Source organism: Salvelinus namaycush, chromosome 38 (assembly GCF_016432855.1).
Source record: "Salvelinus namaycush isolate Seneca chromosome 38, SaNama_1.0, whole genome shotgun sequence".
Lineage (NCBI taxonomy): Eukaryota > Metazoa > Chordata > Actinopteri > Salmoniformes > Salmonidae > Salvelinus > Salvelinus namaycush.
The window spans coordinates 25,940,103-25,958,256 of record NC_052344.1 but is presented as its reverse complement, the minus strand read 5'-3'; the positions used below and the strand labels follow the sequence as shown (position 1 = coordinate 25,958,256).

Genomic DNA, 18,154 nt, shown 5'->3' with positions numbered 1-18,154 from the left:
GGTCTCTTCTCTCAGGTCACTGTCTGGTCTCTTCTCTCTAGTCACTGTCTGGTCTCTTCTCTCTAGTCACTGTCTGGTCTCTTCTCTCAGGTTACTGTCTGGTCTCTTCTCTTTAGTCACTGTCTGGTCTCTTCTCTCAGGTCACTGTCTGGTCTCTTCTCTCTAGTCACTGTCTGGTCTCTTCTCTCAGGTCACTGTCTGGTCTCTTCTCTCAGGTCACTGTCTGGTCTCTTCTCTCTCTAGTCACTGTCTGGTCTCTTCTCTCAGGTCACTGTCTGGTCTCTTCTCTCTAGTCACTGTCTGGTCTCTTCTCTCATGGTTTCCATGTATTTGATAGCACTCCATCGATTCCATTCCTGCCATTATTTTAAGCCGTCCTCCCCTCACCAGCCTCCTCTGCTATGGTCCCACTACGTTTACCCTTCCTACTGTACCAGTCCATCCAGTCACTGTTCAGTCTCACTGCTCTTCTCCAAGCCTGGGAGGTCCCTCAGTCTAATCAAAAGCCTGCTCAGTCTAATACAGTACTACACCAGTACTCAGTCTAATACAATACTACACCAGTACTCAGTCTAATACAATACTACACCAGTACTCAGTCTAATACAGTACTACACCAGTACTCAGTCTAATACAATACTACACCAGTACCCAGTCTAATACAATACTACACCAGCACTCAGTCTAATACAATACTACACCAGCACTCAGTCTAATACAATACTACACCAGTACTCAGTCTAAGACATACTACACCATACTAGCATACTACTACCAGTACCAGTCTCAATACAATACTACATCAGTACTCAGTCTAATACAATACTACACCAGTACTCAGTCTAATACAATACTACACCAGTACTCAGTCTAATACAGTACTACCCCAGCACTCAGTCTAATACAATACTACACCAGTACCCAGTCTAATACAATACTACACCAGTACTCAGTCTAATACAGTACTACACCAGTACTCAGTCTAATACAGTACTACACCAGTACTCAGTCTAATACAATACTACACCAGTACTCAGTCTAATACAATACTACATCAGTACTCAGTCTAATACACAGAGTGCATCATGTTTTTGCGTGGTCAAGTTCACTCATTGAAGCGGCATTGAAGTTAGCTGATGCCTTGGTTCGCTGCTGCCTCAGCTCTCACAGGAAGTGTTGCTCTCTGTCACTAGAAACTCTCAGTGAAGCCAGGTACGAGTGCAGCTACCACGGCCTATGTTGTCACAGAGGGAATAAGAGCACTGGCCCTTTAATAACATGGCACGCTATTAAACGGTCTCTGAACAGAACTCAGAGCTACAGACAGGACCACAATCCAGTGCTCTAGCCCTTTCTCTCACCTGCTGCCTCCTGGGTACTGTAGTCAACGGTAGTAACTGTGACAGCTCTGTGGGTTGAGTGCCAGTGTAGTCATTGCCCCGTGGTCTCTTGGGTATTGTAGTTCGGATGTTGACTCCAACTCTGTCTCCATCTCTCTCTTTCTCTCCCTATCTCCCTCTCCCTCTCTTTCTATCTATCTCCCTCTCTCTCCCTCCCCCTCTCCCTCTCTCTCTCCCTCTCTCCCTCCCTCTCTCCCTCCTCTCCCTCCCTTTTTCTCTATCTATCTCTCTCTCCCTCTCTCTCTCTCTCTCTCTCTCTCTCTCTCTCTTCTCTCTCTCTGTCTCTCGCTCTCTCCCTCCTCTCTCTCTTCTCTGTCTCTCTCTCTCTTCTCTCTCTCTCTCTCTTCTCTCTCTCTCTCTCTCTCTCTCTCTCTGTCTCTTCTTCTCTCTCTCTCTTTGTCTCTCCCTCCTTCTCCCTCCCTCTCTCTCTCCCTCCCTCTCCCTCCTTCTCTCTCCCTCCCTCCCTCCCTCCCTCCCTCCCTCCCTCCCTCCTCCCTCTCTCTCTATCTCTCTCTCTCTCTCCCTCCCTCTCTCCCTCCTTCTCCCTCCCTCCTCTCTCCCTCCCTCTCTCTCCCTCCCTCCCTCCTTCTCCCCCCCTCTCTCCCTCCTTCTCCCTCCTTCTCCCTCACTCCCTCCCTCTCTCTCTATCTCTCTCCCTCCCTCTCTCCCTCCTTCTCCCTCCCTCTCTCTCCTCCCTCTCTCTTTCTCCCTCCATTCTCTCTTTTTCTCAGGTATTGGAACTCTCTGAGTAACCTGGTGGCATCACTGCTGAACTCTGTTCGCTCCATCGCCTCCCTGTTACTGCTACTTCTTCCTCTTCATCATCATCTTCAGCCTGACTCGGCATGCAGCTCTTCGGAGGCAAGTTCAACTTTGACGAGACGCGCCGGTCAACCTTCGACAACTTCCCCAGTCGCTGCTCACCGTCTTTCAGGTAGGGAGAGAAGGGAGAAGGATGGAGAATCTGTTTGGTTCTACTGTGCTCTATTAAAGTCTAGTTTACTCTACTGTACTTTATTATACTGTAGTTTACTCTACTGTACTCTATTATACTGTAGTCTACTCTACTGTACTCTATTATACTCTAGTCTACTGTACTGTACTCTATTATACTGTAGTCTACTCTACTGTACTATATTATACTGTAGTTTACTCTACTGTACTCTATTATACTCTAGTCTACTGTACTGTACGATATTATACTCTAGTTTACTGTACTGTACTCTATTATACTGTAGTCTACTCTACTGTACTATATTATACTCTAGTCTACTGTACTGTACGATATTATACTCTAGTCTACTGTACTGTACTCTATATACTGTAGTCTACTCTACTGTACTATATTATACTGTAGTTTACTCTACTGTACTTTATTATACTCTAGTCTACTGTACTGTACGATATTATACTCTAGTCTACTGTACTGTACTCTATTATACTGTAGTCTACTCTACTGTACTATATTATACTGTAGTTTACTCTACTGTACTCTATTATACTCTAGTCTACTGTACTGTACGATATTATACTCTAGTTTACTCTACTGTACTATATTATACTGTAGTTTACTCTACTGTACTTTATTATACTGTAGTTTACTCTACTGTACTTTATTATACTGTAGTTTACTCTACTGTACTCTATTATACTGTAGTCTACTCTACTGTACTCTTTTATACTGTAGTCAACTCTACTGTACTTTATTATACTCCAGTTTACTGTACTGTACGATATTATACTCTAGTTTACTCTACTGTACTTTATTATACTCTAGTTTTACTACTGTACTTTATATACTCCAGTTTAATGTACTGTACGTATTATACTCTAGTTTACTCTACTGTACTTTATTATACTCCAGTTTACTGTACTGTACGATATTATACTCTAGTTTACTCTACTGTACTTTATTATACTCCATTTTACTGTACTGTACGATATTATACTCTAGTTTACTCTACTGTACTCTATTATAGTCTAGTCTACTGTACTCTATTATAGTCTAGTCTACTGTACTCTATTATACTGTAGTTTACTCTACTGTACTATATTATACTGTAGTTTACTCTACTGTACTCTATTATACTGTAGTCAACTCTACTGTACTCTATTATACTGTAGTCAACTCTACTGTACTTTATTATAGTCTAGTCTACTGTACTCTATTATACTGTAGTCTACTCTACTGTACTTTATTATACTCCAGTCTAGTCTACTGTACTCTATTATAGTCTAGTCTACTGTACTCTATTATACTGTAGTCTACTCTACTGTACTTTATTATAGTCTAGTCTACTGTACTCTATTATACTGTAGTCTACTCTACTGTACTTTATTATACTGCAGTCTACTCTACTGTACTCTATTATAGTCTACTGTACTCTATTGTACTGTAGTCTACTGTACTATTATATACTCCAGTCTAGTCTACTGTACTCTATTATAGTATAGTTTAGTCTACTGTACTCTTTTACTCTAGTCTACTCTACTGAACTCTATTATACTCTTTTAGTCTACTGTAGCTATTTATACTTATTACTCTACTGAACTCTATTATACTCTAGTTTAGTCTACTGTACTCTTTATACTCTAGTCTACTGTACTCTATTATACTCTAGTCTACTGTACTCTATTATACTCTAGTCTACTCTACTGTACTATATTATACTCTAGTTTAGTCTACTGTACTATTTTATACTCTAGTCTACTGTACTCTATTGTACTCTAGTCTACTCTACTGAACTCTATTATACTGTAGTCTACTGTACTCTATTATACTATAGTATACTGTACTCTATTATACTGTAGTCTACTGTACTGTACTCTATTATACTCTACTGTACTCTATTATAGTCTACTGTACTTTATCATACTATAGTCTACTGTACTCTACTATACTCTATTATACTCTACTTTACTCTATTATAGTCTACGTACTTTATTATACTATAGTCTACTGTACTTATTTATACTCTAGTCTATTTACTATATTCTCAAGGTCCAGTCAATAGAGTAGCGTGTAACTTCTTGTTGTCTATGGTGAATAGTTGTTGTCTATGGTGAATAGTTGTTGTCTAGGTGAATAGTTCTGTCTATGGTGAATAGTGTTGTCTATGTGATAGGTTGTCTATGGTGAATAGTTTGTTGTCTATGGTGAATATGTTGCTGTCTATGGTGAATAGTTGTTGTCTATGTAAATAGTGTTGTCTATGTGAAAGTGTTGTCTATGGTGAATAGTTGTTGTTAGGTGAATAGTTGTTGTGTCTATGGTGAATAGTTGCTGTCTATTGTGAATAGTGTTGTCTGTGGTGAATAATTGTTGTCTATGGTGAATAGTTGTTGTCTATTGTAAAGGTGTATATGGTGAATAGTTGTTGTCTATGGTGAATAGTTGTTGTCTATGGTGAATGGTTATTGATGTTGTAGTGTTATCCTCCTTCATCTGTTGTTCCTGTGTGTGTTCTCAGATCCTGACAGGTGAGGGACTGGAACTCGGTGATGTATGACGGCATCATGGCCTACGAGGAGCGTCCTTCCAGGGATGCTAGTCTGTATCTACTTCATCATCCTGTTCATTGTGGAAACTGTATTCCTGTGTCAAGAACGATGGTGTGTCGGGGTCTTTCACACTGACAGGGGACCATGAGGCTTTAAATCCAGAACCATCAGCAGATGATTGTTACCCTGTCAACCCAGTCATTGTAATTACCAATGGTATGGTATCTCAGATGTTTCCTCAATGACTAGGAGTAGCCTGAAATCCAAACCTATCAGGTGAAACAGAGTGATATTCAGTTTGGATTCCAGACTACTCAAGTATCAGGGTTGGTTGTTTGTTGTCAAACTCAACTCGTCACTCAGGCATGTCACCCAGGTGTTTTATTTTATGTTTATCTACATTGTGAGTGATCAGCTGACACTTCATTGTTTACTATCTGAAGCCGATACTCCACTTCTTTGACTCCACCTCCCTGACAGATATCTCCCTGAATGTCTTCTTGGCCTCGCCAGTGGACAACCTGGCTGATGCTGAGAGTCTGACGTCTAGCACAGAAGGAGGAGGAGGAGGAGAAGATAGGAAGAAGCTGGCCAGGTAATTTGGCATGATGTTGTGTGTGTGTGGTGTGTGTGTGTGTGTGTGCGGCGTGCGTTGCGTGCGTGCCTCCACATCCATCAAGTGTGTATGCCTGAGTGGTTTTTGCTCCATTCCGACACAGAATGGCAGTCCGGAGAAACGTCATGTCAACGTAAAGCCCCCGATTATTCGAGGCAGAAGAGAAGAAGGAGGAGAAGATGAGCTGAAGTCCATCACCGCAGACGAGAGACACTCAATGCCACCTAAGGTATGGTCTCAGACACCTGTCCTCGTTAGAGCAACACATGTTCTTGTTAGAAACACCTGTCCTCGTTAGAACACACCTGTCCTCATTAGACACACCATCCTAGTTAGTACGCACCTGTCCCTCGTTAGAAACCTGTCCTCGTAGATAACACCTGTCCTCGTTAGACACACAATTCCTCGTTAAAACAACCGTCCCCGTTAGACACACCGTGTCCTCGTTTAGACACACCTGTCCTCGTATAGGGACAACCCTGTCCTCGTTAGACACACCTGTCCTCTTAGATACACCTGTCCTGTAAGAACACCTGCCCTCGTTAGACACACCTGTCCTCGTTAGACACACCTGTCCTCGTTAGACACACCTGTCCTCAGTAGATACACCTGTCCTTGTTAGACACACCTGTTCTCGTTAGATATACCTGTCCTCGTTATATACACATGTCCTTGTTAGACACACCTGTCCTTGTTAGATATACCTGTCCTCGTTTGATACACCTGTCCTCGTTAGATATACCTGTCCTCGTTAGATAGATTTGCATTTACATTTACGTCATTTAGCAGACGCTCTTATCCAGAGCGACTTACATTTAACCTTTTTTATTTATTTTTATTTTTTATTAACTAGGCAAGTCAGTAAGACAACTCTTTATTTTCAAGACTGCCTAGGAAACAGTGGGTTAACTGCCTTGTTCAGATGGCAGAACGACAGATTTGTACCTTGTCAGCTCGGGGATTTGAATTGCAACCTTGTCGGTTACTAGCCCAACGCTCTAAACCACTATGCTACCCTTCCGATTAGATATGACCTGTCCTTGTTAGATATACCTAGTCCCTTGTTAGATATACCTGTCCCTTGTTAGAGTACCTGTCCTTGTTAGATATACCTGTCCTCGTTAGATATACCTGTCCCCTGGCGTTTAGATTCACTCTGTCCTTGTTAGATATACCTGTTCCTTGTTAGATATACCTGTCCTTTGTTAGATATACCTGTCCTTGTTAGATATACCTGTCCTCGTTAGATATACCTGTCCTCGTTAAGACACAAGGAACTGTTCCTTGTATATTAATACTGTCCTCGCTAGATATACCTGTCCTCGTAGATATACATGCCTTGTAGATATACCTGTCCTCGATAGACACAAACCCTGTCCTCGGTTAGACACCCAGACCTGTCCTTTTAGATATACCTGTCCTCGTTAGACCAACACCTGTCCTCGTTAGGACAACTCCTGTACTCTGCACACCTGTTCTCGTTAGACCTCACCTGTTCTCGTTAGACGACACCTGTCCTTTGTTAGTATATACCTGTCCTCTCGCTAGATATACCTGTCCTCGTTAGATATACATGTCCATGTTAGATATACCTTCCTCGTTAGACACACTTGTCCTTGTTAGACACCATCTGTCCTTGTTAGATATACCCTGTTTCCTGGTTAGAACCACCTGTTTCCTGGGGATATACCTGTTCCTCGTTAGACACACCTTTTTTTTTGTCCTTGTTAGAAACACATGTCCTTGTTAGGACAAACCTGTCCTCGTTAGACACAATGTTCTCGTTAGACACACCTGTCCTTCGTTAGACACACCGGTCCTTGTTAGATACACCTGTCTCGTTAGATATACCTGTCTCGTTAGACAACACCTGTCCTCCGGACTGGAGACACAAGGTTGTAAGCTATTATTATCTAGGTCAAGTCAATACTTCACTTACAAGATCAACACATAAAATATGTTTGGTTAGTTAGTATCAGTCTAATCGTCATTGTGAAAACACGTCTACTCTCAACAGGTGGCATGGTGTTTCCTAGTGTCACTAGTTCTGTCAGTATTGAGTGATGTGGAGCCGTGTTACTGTGGTTGAAAGATCAAACATTGATGAGTACAAGTAGATGTGAATGAAGAGAAGAAACCCGTATCCAGCTAATGATTTTCCAGGTACCAATGTACCGGGATAAAAAGTAAGCCGGACCTCCTAGGGCTTGAACCACACCGGACAACAAGCAGAGCAGAGAACCAAATAATCTCATCTCTCCTCTAAAACATTAAGAGACTTCCCACTCAAATCAGGACATTCACAACATTAAGTTGTTCTGCGTTCTCTCTCTCTTTTGTTGCTGTGCTTTTGCCCCGTCGATGTTAGAATGTTGGGTGAGGGGTGTTGATGTTAGAATGTTGAGGGAGGGGGTGTTGATGTTAGAATGTTGTGTGGAGGGGGTGTGGATGTAGAATGTTGGGTGAGGGGTGTTGATGTTAGACTGTTGTGTGAGCGGGGTGTTGATGTTAGAATGTTGTCTGAGGGCGGTGTTGATGTTAGAATGTGTGTGAGGGGGTGTAATGATGTAGCTGTGTGTGGGGGTGTTGATGTTAGAATGTTGTGTGAGGGGGTGTTGATGTTAGAATGTTGTGTGAGGGGGTGTGTTGATGTTAGAATGTTGTGTGAGGGTGTGTTGATGTTAGAATGTTGTGTGAGGGGGTGTTGATGTTAGGCAATTGTCGTGAGGGGTGTGTTGATGTAGAATGTTGTGTGCGGGGGTGTTGATGTTAGAATGTTGTGTAAGGGGGTGTTGATTGTTAGAAGTGTGTGAGGGTGTGTTGATGTTAGAAGTTGTGTGAGGGGGTGTTGATGCTAGAATGTTGGTGAGGGGGTGTTGGATGTTAGAATGTGAGTGAGGGGGTGTGAAGTTAGGAATGTTGTGTCTGAGGGGGTGTTGATGTTAGAATGTTGTGTGAGGGGGTGTTGATGTTAGAATGTTGTGTGAGGGGGTTGATGTTAGAATGTTGTGTGAGGGGGTGTAATGGATGTTAGACTGTTGGTGAGGGGTTGTTGATGTTAGGAATGTTGTGTGAGAGGGGTTGATGTTAGATGTGGTGTGAGGGGGTGTGTTGATGTTAGAATGTTGTGTGAGGGGGTGTTGATGTTAGAATCGTGGTAAGGGGGTGTTGATGTAGAAGTTGTGTGAGGGTGTGTTTGCTGTTAGAATGTTGTGTGAGGGGGTGTTGATGCCTAGAATGCGGTGAGGGGGTGTTGATGTTAGAATGTGGGTGAGGGGGTGTTTGATGTTAGAATGTTGTGTGAGGGGGTGTTGATGTTAGAATGTTGGTAGAGGGGGTGTTGATGTTAGAATGTGGGAGTGAGGGGGTGTTGAGTTGAAATGTTTGTGAGGGGGTTTGATGCTCGAATGTTGTGTGATGGGGTGTAATGATGTTAGAATGTGTGGGAGGGGGTGTAATGAGGGTAGAATGTTGTGGGCCGAGGGGGGTAATGATGTTAGAATGTTGTGTGAGGGGTGTAATGATGTTAGAATGTTGTGTGAGGGGGTGTTGATGCTAGAATGTTGTGTGAGGGGGTGTAATGATGTTAGAATGTTGTGTGAGGGGTGTTGATGTTAGAATGTTGTGTGAGGGGGTGTTGAGTTGAATGTTGAGTGAGGGGGTGTTGATGTTAGAATGTTTTTGTGAAGGGGTTGCTGGTTAGAAGTTGTGTGAGGGGGTGTTGATGGTTAGAATGTTGTGTGAGGGGGGGTAATGTGTTAGGAATGTTGTGTGAGGGGGTGTGATGTTAGAAGTGTGTGAGGGGGTGTAATGATGTTAGAATGTTGTGTGAGGGGGTGTTGATGTTAGAATGTTGTGTGAGGGGGTGTTGATGTTAGAATGTTGTGTGAGGGGGTGTTGATGTTAGAATGTTGTGTGAGGGGGTGTTGATGTTAGAATGTTGTGTGAGGGGGTGTTGATGTTAGAATGTTGTGTGAGGGGGTGTAATGATGTTAGAATGTTGTGTGAGGGGTGTTGATGTTAGAATGTTGTGTGAGGGGGTGTAATGATGTTAGAATGGTTGTGTGATGGGGGTGTTGATGTTAGAATGTTGGGTGAGGGGTGTGATGTTAGAATGTTGAGTGTAGGGGGTGTGTGTGATGTTAGAATGTTGTGTGACGGGGGTGTTGATGTTGAGAATGTTGTGTGAGGGTGTGTGATGTTAGAATGTTGAGTGCGGGGTTGTTGAGTCAGAATGTTGTGATGAGGGGGCTGTATATGTTTTGTTAGAATGTATGTGTGAGGGGGTGGTGATGTTAGAATGTTGTGTGAGGGGGTGTATTGTTGTTCAGATGTGTGTGTGAGGGGGTGTGATTTAGAATGTTGTGTGAGGGGGTTTTGAGTTAGAAGTTGAGTGAGGGGGTGTGATGTTCGAATGTTGATTGAGGGGGTGTTGATGTTAGAATGTTGTGGAGGGCCGTGTTGATGTTAGAATGTTGAGTGAGGGGGTGTTGATGTTAGAATGTTGTGTGAGGGGGTGTATTGATGTTAGAATGTTGAGTGAGGGGGTGTATTGATGTTAGAATGTTGTGTGAGGGGGTGTTGATGTTAGAATGTTGTGTGAGGGGGTGTTGATGTTAGAATGTTGTGTGAGGGGGGGTTGCCGTTAGAATGTTGCTGTGGGGTGGTGTTGATGTTAGAATGGTTGTGTGAGGGGGTGTGTTGTGTAGAATGTTGTAGTGAGGGGGTGGTATTGTTGTTAGAATGTTGTCTGAGGGGGTTTTTGATGTTAGAATGTTGGTCTGAGGGGGTGTTGATGCTAGAATGTTGTCTGAGGGGGTGTGTTGATGTTGGAATGTTGTGTGGGGGGGTGTGTTGATGTTTAGAAGTTGTGTGAGGGGGTTGAGGTTAGAATGTTGGTATGGTGTGTTGATGTTAGAATGTGTGTGATGGTGTGTTGAGTTAGAAATGTTGTGTGAGGGGGGTATTGATGTTAGAATGTGAGTGAGGGGTGTGTTGATGTTAGAATGTTGTGTGAGGGGTGTGTTGATGTTAGAATGTGGTGATGGGGTGTTGATGTTAGAATGTTGTGTGAGGGGGTGTGATGTTAGATGTTGTGTGAGGGGGTGTATTGTTGTTAGAATGTTGTGTGATGGGGTGTTGATGTTAGAATGTTGTGTGAGGGGGTGTTGATGTTAGAATGTTGTGTGAGGGGGTGTATTGTTGTTAGAATGTTGTGTGAGGGGGTGTTGATGTTAGAATGTTGTGTGAGGGGGTTTTGATGTTAGAATGTTGAGTGAGGGGGTGTTGATGTTAGAATGTTGAGTGAGGGGGTGTTGATGTTAGAATGTTGTGTGAGGGGGTGTTGATGTTAGAATGTTGGTGAGGGGGTGTTGATGTTAGAAGTTGTGTGAGGGGTATTGTTGTTAGAATGTTGTGGAGGGGGTGTTGATGTTGAATGTTGTTGAGGGGGTTTGATGTTAGAATGTTGTTGAGGCAGGGTTTGATGTTAGAAGGTGTGTGAGGGGGTGTATTGTTGTTTAGAAATGTTGTGTGAGGGGGTGTGATGTTAGAAGTGTGTGAGGGGGTTTGATGTTAGAAAAAGAAAAAAAAAAAAATTAATATCGTTGAGTGAGGGGGTGTTTGATCGTTAGAATGTTGTGTGAGGGGGTGTTGATGTTAGAATGTTGTGTGGGGGGGTTTTGATGTTAGAATGTTGTCTGAGGGGGTTTTGATGTTAGAATGTTGTGTGAGGGGGTGTTGATGTTAGAATGTTGTTGATGATGGTGTGTTGTGTTAGAATGTTGTTGTGAGGGGGTGTTGATGTTAGAATGTTGTGTGAGGGGGTTTTGATGTTAGAATGTTGAGTGAGGGGGTGTTGATGTTAGAATGTTGTGTGAGGGGGTGTTGATGTTAGAATGTTGTGTGAGGGGGTGTTGATGTTAGAATGTTGTGTGAGGGGGTGTTGATGTTAGAATGTTGTGTGAGGGGGTGTTGTTGCTGTTTTGTGTGTACTGTTGCCTTACCAATCCAGGTGTTCACGTTTGTAGATAAATGAAAAAGTTAAAATTCATATGGCTTTTAACTTTTTTACTGATGAATTGTGGGTAATTGTTATAGTATGGTGTAACTACAATAACAAACTGAAATAACTATACCAGGTTCATTTATAAACAGCTCATTCAACTATTTCTCAACATAACTGACCAACTCCTCCATCTCTAACACTTTCTCTCTCTCCTCTCCTCTTCTCCTCCTGTTCTCCCTCTTCTCTCCTGCTTGGCCTTTGTAGGAGAGGATGAGGAGACTGAGATGCCGGTGGGCCCACGGCCTCGGCCCCTGTCTGACATGACAGATGAAGGAGAAGGCTATTCCCTGCCTGAGGCCCGGGCTTTCTTCATCTCAGCCAACACCACACGTCAAGAGGGACCCAGTTCACCCCACAAAATATACTGAGAGAAGCAGGTGGAGTCTATGAGAGGGTCCCTAAAACACACACCAGCTGGTGATGTCGGGCCTGATGTCTGGCTGATTGTCTGGCTGAGTCTGGCTGATGTCTGGTCTGTCTGTCTGATGTTGCTGTCTGATTGTCTGGCTGAATGTCTGGCTGATGTCGTCTGTCTGAGTCTGTTCTGTCTGATGTCTGTCTGTCTGATGTCTGGCTGATGTCTGTCTGATGTCTGGCTGATGTCTGTTGATGTCTGTCTGTGTCCTGTCTGTCTGTCTGGATGTCTGTCTGTCTGATGCTGGCTGATGTCGAGCTGAGTCTGTCTGTCTGATGTTGCTGATGACTGTCTGTATGATGTCTGTCTGTCTGTGGCTGTCTGATGTCTGTCTGATGTCTGATGTTGGTCTGATGCGGTGGTCTGTCTGATGTCAGATGTCTGTTGTCTGTCTGTTGTATGCTGTTCCGTGTGGCTCACTTGGTATGAGAATGGCACTTGCCATGCCAGGGTTGTGGGTCGGATTCCCACGGAGACCAGCACGAAAATGAATGCTTCTGTAAGTCGCTCTGGATAAGAGTGTTGTAAATGATTGAAATGTTGTAGGATTAGGGTTCTCTCTGATCTCTCTGTGCCCTGATCTATTGATCACATTTCTTTTTGCTTGTCCATCACCCCTTTTCCTCCCTCCTTCCTTCCTCCCTCCTTCTCCATCCCTTCCTACTCCTTACTCCCTCCTCCATCCCTCCTCCTCCCTCCATCCCTCCTTCTCCCTCCTCCTCCCGCCCTCCATTCCTCCCTCCTCCATCCCCTCATCCCTTCCCTCCCTCCCTTCCTCCCTCCTCCCTCCCTCTCACCCCTCCCTCCCTCCTCCCTTTCCCCCTCCTCTCCCTCCCCTCCCCTCCCTCCCTCCCTCCCTTCCCTCCCTCCTCCCTTCCCTCTCCTCCCTCTCACCCTCTCCTCCCCTCCTCCCCCCTCCCTCCTCCTCCCTCCATCCTCCTCACTCCCTTCCTCCCTCTCCCTCCCTCCTCCCTCCCTCTTCCCTCCCCTCCTACCTCCTCCTCCCTTCTCCTCCCTCCCTCCCTCCCTCCCTTCCCTCTCTCCCCTCCTCCTCCTCCTCCCCTCTCCCCTCCCACCCTTTCCTACCTCCCCTCTTCCTCCTCCCTCCCTCCCTTCCCTTCCTCCCTCTCACCCTCCTCCCTCCCCTCCTCCCTCCTTCCCTCCTGCATCCCTCCCTCTTTCACCCTCCTCCCTGCCCTCCCCCTCCCTCCCTCCCTCCCTTCCTTATCCCCCTACTCCCTCCTCCCTCCCTCCTCTCCCTCCCTCTCCCCCCTCTTCCCTCTCCCTCCCTCCCTCCTCCCTCCCGCCTCCTCGCCTCCCCCCTTCCCCCTCCTCCCTTCTTCCTCCCTCCTCCCTCCCGTCCTCCCGCTCCCCCTCCTCCCTCCTCCCTCCCCTCCCGCCTCTCTTCCTTCCTCCTCCTCCCTCCAGCCCCCTCCCTCCCCCCTCCCCTCCTCCCTTCCCTCCCTCCCTCCCTCCTCTCCCCCTCTCCCTCCCCCCTCCTCCTTCCTCCTCCCCTCCATCCCTCCATCCCTCCCTCCCCTACCCTCCTCCCTCCTCCCTCCCTCCCCCCTCCTCCCTCCCCTCCTCCCTCCTCCTCCCTCCCTTCCTACCCCCCCCTCCCTCTCCTCCTCCGTCCCTCCTCCCTCCCTCCCGCCCTCCTCCTCCTGCTCCCTCCCTTCATCCTCCTTCCCGCCCTCCTCCCTCCCTTCATTCTCTGCTCCCTCCTCCCCCACTTTACCTCTGTTCTCCATGCCTCCCCTCCCTCATCCCTCCTCCTCTCCCCTCCCTCCCTCCTCCCTCTCTCCTCCCTCCCTCTCCCCCTCCTCCCTCCCTCCCATCCATCCCTCCTCCCTATCCGTCACCTCCATCCCCTCCCTCCCTCCCTCCCCTCCTCCTCCCTCCCTCCCTCTCCCCCTCCTCCCTCCCCCCCCTCCTCCCTCCTCCACCCCTCCTTCCTCCCCCTCCCTCCCCCATCCCTCCCCCTCCCTACCCTTCCATCCCTCCTCCCTCCCTCCTCCCTACCCCTCCTCCCTCCTCCCTCTCCCATCCTCCCTACCTCCTCCTCCTCCCTCCCTCCTCTTTACCTCCCCTCCTCCCTCCCTCCCCTCCCCTCCCTCCCCTCCATCCCCTCCTCCCTCCTCCTCCTCCCCCCCTCCTCCCTACCTCTCCAAGGTTAAGGGTTTGTGCCATAAAGATGGTGTAACTTTTTATCCACATCTTTATTACCAACCTGATCCTGTTCATCATGGGCTTAACTCTCACAGTTACCAGAAAGGAGGTGTAGGAGGGCTAACTCTCACAGTTACCAGGAAGGAGGTACAGGAGGACTCAACTCTCACAGTTACCAGGAAGGAGGTGTAGGAGGGCTCAACTCTCAGACAGTGTTACCAGGATGGAGGTTGTAGGAGGGCTCAACTCTCACAGTTACCAGGAAGGAGGTACAGGAGGGCTTAACTCTCACAGTTACCAGGAAGGAGGTACAGGAGGGCTTAACTCTCACAGTTACCAGGAAGGAGGTACAGGAGGGCTTAACTCTCACAGTTACCAGGAAGGAGGTACAGGAGGACTCAACTCTCACAGTTACCAGGAAGGAGGTGTAGGAGGGCTCAACTCTCAGACAGTGTACCAGGATGGAGGTGTAGGAGGGCCTTAACTCTCACAGTTACCAGGAAGGAGGTACAGGAGGACTCAACTCTCACAGTACCAGGAAGGAGGTACAGGAGGGCTTAACTCTCACAGTACCAGAAAGGAGGTACAGGAGGGCTCAACTCTCACAGTTACCAGGAAGGAGGTACAGGAGGGCTCAACTCTCACAGTTACCAGGAAGGAGGTACAGGAGGACTCAACTCTCACAGTTACCAGGAAGGAGGTGTAGGAGGGCTCAACTCTCAGACAGTGTTACCAGGATGGAGGTGTAGGAGGGCTTAACTCTCACAGTTACCAGGAAGGAGGTGTAGGAGGGCTTAACTCTCACAGTTACCAGGAAGGAGGTACAGGAGGGCTCAACTCTCACAGTTACCAGGAAGGAGGTGTAGGAGGGCTCAACTCTCAGACAGTGTTACCAGGATGGAGGTGTAGGAGGGCTCAACTCTCACAGTTACCAGGAAGGAGGTACAGGAGGGCTCAACTCTCACAGTTACCAGGAAGGAGGTGTAGGAGGGCTCAACTCTCACAGTTACCAGGAAGGAGGTACAGGAGGGCTTAACTCTCACAGTTACCAGGAAGGAGGTACAGGAGGGCTCAACTCTCACAGTTACCAGGAAGGAGGTGTAGGAGGGCTCAACTCTCAGACAGTGTTACCAGGATGGAGGTGTAGGAGGGCTTAACTCTCACAGTTACCAGGAAGGAGGTACAGGAGGACTCAACTCTCACAGTTACCAGGAAGGAGGTGTAGCAGGGTGTGTTCATCCCAAATGGCACCCTATTACCTATGTAGTGCACTAGATTATTAGACATTTATGGTTCCATTTGGGACAGTGAGTGTAAAAAGACAACTTGTTTGTGATACATCCTGAGAGGGAAGTTCATATTACACCTGACAGCTTGTTTTTCTACCATTTGTTCTGGTTATGTTGGTTCTGTTAACTTCTGATCTTGGGTCAGTTGACACTAACATTGCAGTGCAGTTTGTACAGGCACTGTGTCTGTCAAGGCTGATCTGGGGCCAGTGGTTTGATGGTGGGCTGAAGGGGGACAGGGGAAATGAATGGGGTGTAATGGGCTGTGTCTGACAGCACCTCTCTAATGGCCGACTGGCCCCGCACTACCGCTTTGTCAAACACACAGCCATGCGGAAGCAGGTACACACACAAACTCACTTACGGAAGTGGATACACACACACACACACACACACACACACACACACACACACACACACACACACACACACACACACACACACACACACACACACACACACACACACACACACACACACACACACACACACTAGCCTGGCCAGTAAAAAGTGACTGATGCTTGTCTCTGTCCAGCTAGCAGGCCTCTGGGTACTTTAGATGAGCGTATACGGTTCAGTGCACCAGGACCGTAGTACCATTCACACACAATTGCTCTTTCAGAAATGGTCATCAATGGCCCTGATAGAGGATATCTATTCCCATAATGCCTCTTCAGCATGTTAGAGTCAGAGATGGTGCCAACTGATCTGTCTCCAGGCCAGGACACATGGCTGTATCTATCACAAACACTGTCCAGTCCCACTGAAACAGAGCTGTATCTATCACAAACACTGTCCAGTCCCACTGAAACAGAGCTGTATCTATCACAAACACTGTCCAGTCCCACTGAAACAGAGCTGTATCTATCACGAACACTGCCCAGTCCCACTGAAACACATGGCTGTATCTATCACAAACACTGTCCAGTCCCACTGAAACAGAGCTGTATCTATCACAAACACTGTCCAGTCCCACTGAAACAGAGCTGTATCTATCACGAACACTGTCCAGTCCCACTGAAACAGAGCTGTATCTATCACAAACACTGTCCAGTCCCACTGAAACAGAGCTGTATCTATCACAAACACTGTCCAGTCCCACTGAAACACATGGCTGTATCTATCACAAACACTGTCCAGTCCCACTGAAACAGAGCTGTATCTATCACAAACACTGTCCAGTCCCACTGAAACACATGGCTGTATCTATCACAAACACTGTCCAGTCCCACTGAAACACATGGCTGTATCTATCACGAACACTGTCCAGTCCCACTGAAACAGAGCTGTATCTATCACGAACACTGTCCAGTCCCACTGAAACAGAGCTGTATCTATCACGAACACTGTCCAGTCCCACTGAAACACATGGCTGTATCTATCACAAACACTGTCCAGTCCCACTGAAACAGAGCTGTATCTATCACAAACACTGTCCAGTCCCACTGAAACAGAGCTGTATCTATCACAAACACTGTCCAGTCCCACTGAAACACATGGCTGTATCTATCACAAACACTGTCCAGTCCCACTGAAACAGAGCTGTATCTATCACAAACACTGTCCAGTCCCACTGAAACAGAGCTGTATCTATCACAAACACTGTCCAGTCCCACTGAAACAGAGCTGTATCTATCACAAACACTGTCCAGTCCCACTGAAACAGAGCTGTATCTATCACAAACACTGTCCAGTCCCACTGAAACAGAGCTGTATCTATCACAAACACTGTCCAGTCCCACTGAAACAGAGCTGTATCTATCACAAACACTGTCCAGTCCCACTGAAACACATGGCTGTATCTATCACAAACACTGTCCAGTCCCACTGAAACAGAGCTGTATCTATCACAAACACTGTCCAGTCCCACTGAAACAGAGCTGTATCTATCACAAACACTGTCCAGTCCCACTGAAACAGAGCTGTATCTATCACAAACACTGTCCAGTCCCACTGAAACACATGGCTGTATCTATCACAAACACTGTCCAGTCCCACTGAAACAGAGCTGTATCTATCACAAACACTGTCCAGTCCCACTGAAACAGAGCTGTATCTATCACGAACACTGTCCAGTCCCACTAAAACACAGCAGTGCTACTATTACACACACTGTCCAGTCCCACTGAAACAGAGCTGTATCTATCACGAACACTGTCCAGTCCCACTAAAACACAGCAGTGCTACTATTACACACACTAGCATTGCTGTTGAGACAGAAACAACTAGGCTGGTCTAAAATGACGCCCAAGCCACCCTATTCCCTATATAGTGCACTACTTTAGACCAGAGCCCTATTCCCTATATAGTGCACTACTTTAGACCAGAGCCCTAGTCCCTATATAGTGCACTACTTTAGACCAGAGCTTGCATATAGTAGTGAACTATATGAGCCATACACACCAGCAGGATCTCTGGTAACATATGGTGATAGTACTAACAGTAGCTGAATCTGGTAACATATGGTGATAGTACTAACAGTAGCTGAATCTGGTAACATATGGTGATAGTACTAACAGTAGCTGAATCTGGTAACATATGGTGATAGTACTAACAGTAGCTGAATCTGGTAACATATGGTGATAGTACTAACAGTAGCTGAATCTGGTAACATATGGTGATAGTACTAACAGTAGCTGAATCTGGTAACATATGGTGATAGTACTAACAGTAGCTGAATCTGGTAACATATGGTGA

General features: G+C 46.3%; 1 protein-coding gene across 1 annotated transcript in view; it reads left to right on the top strand.

Annotated features, from left to right (window-relative positions):
- Positions 1-4,901: 4,901 nt before the first annotated feature.
- cacna1c (calcium channel, voltage-dependent, L type, alpha 1C subunit) overlaps positions 4,902-18,154 on the top strand; it is a 98,325-nt gene continuing 85,072 nt past the window's right edge. The window contains exons 1-2 of the mRNA XM_038978064.1: positions 4,902-4,950; positions 5,382-5,496. Coding sequence (XP_038833992.1) covers positions 4,902-4,950; positions 5,382-5,496 — 164 coding nt within the window. The remainder of the gene's footprint in view (positions 4,951-5,381; positions 5,497-18,154) is intronic.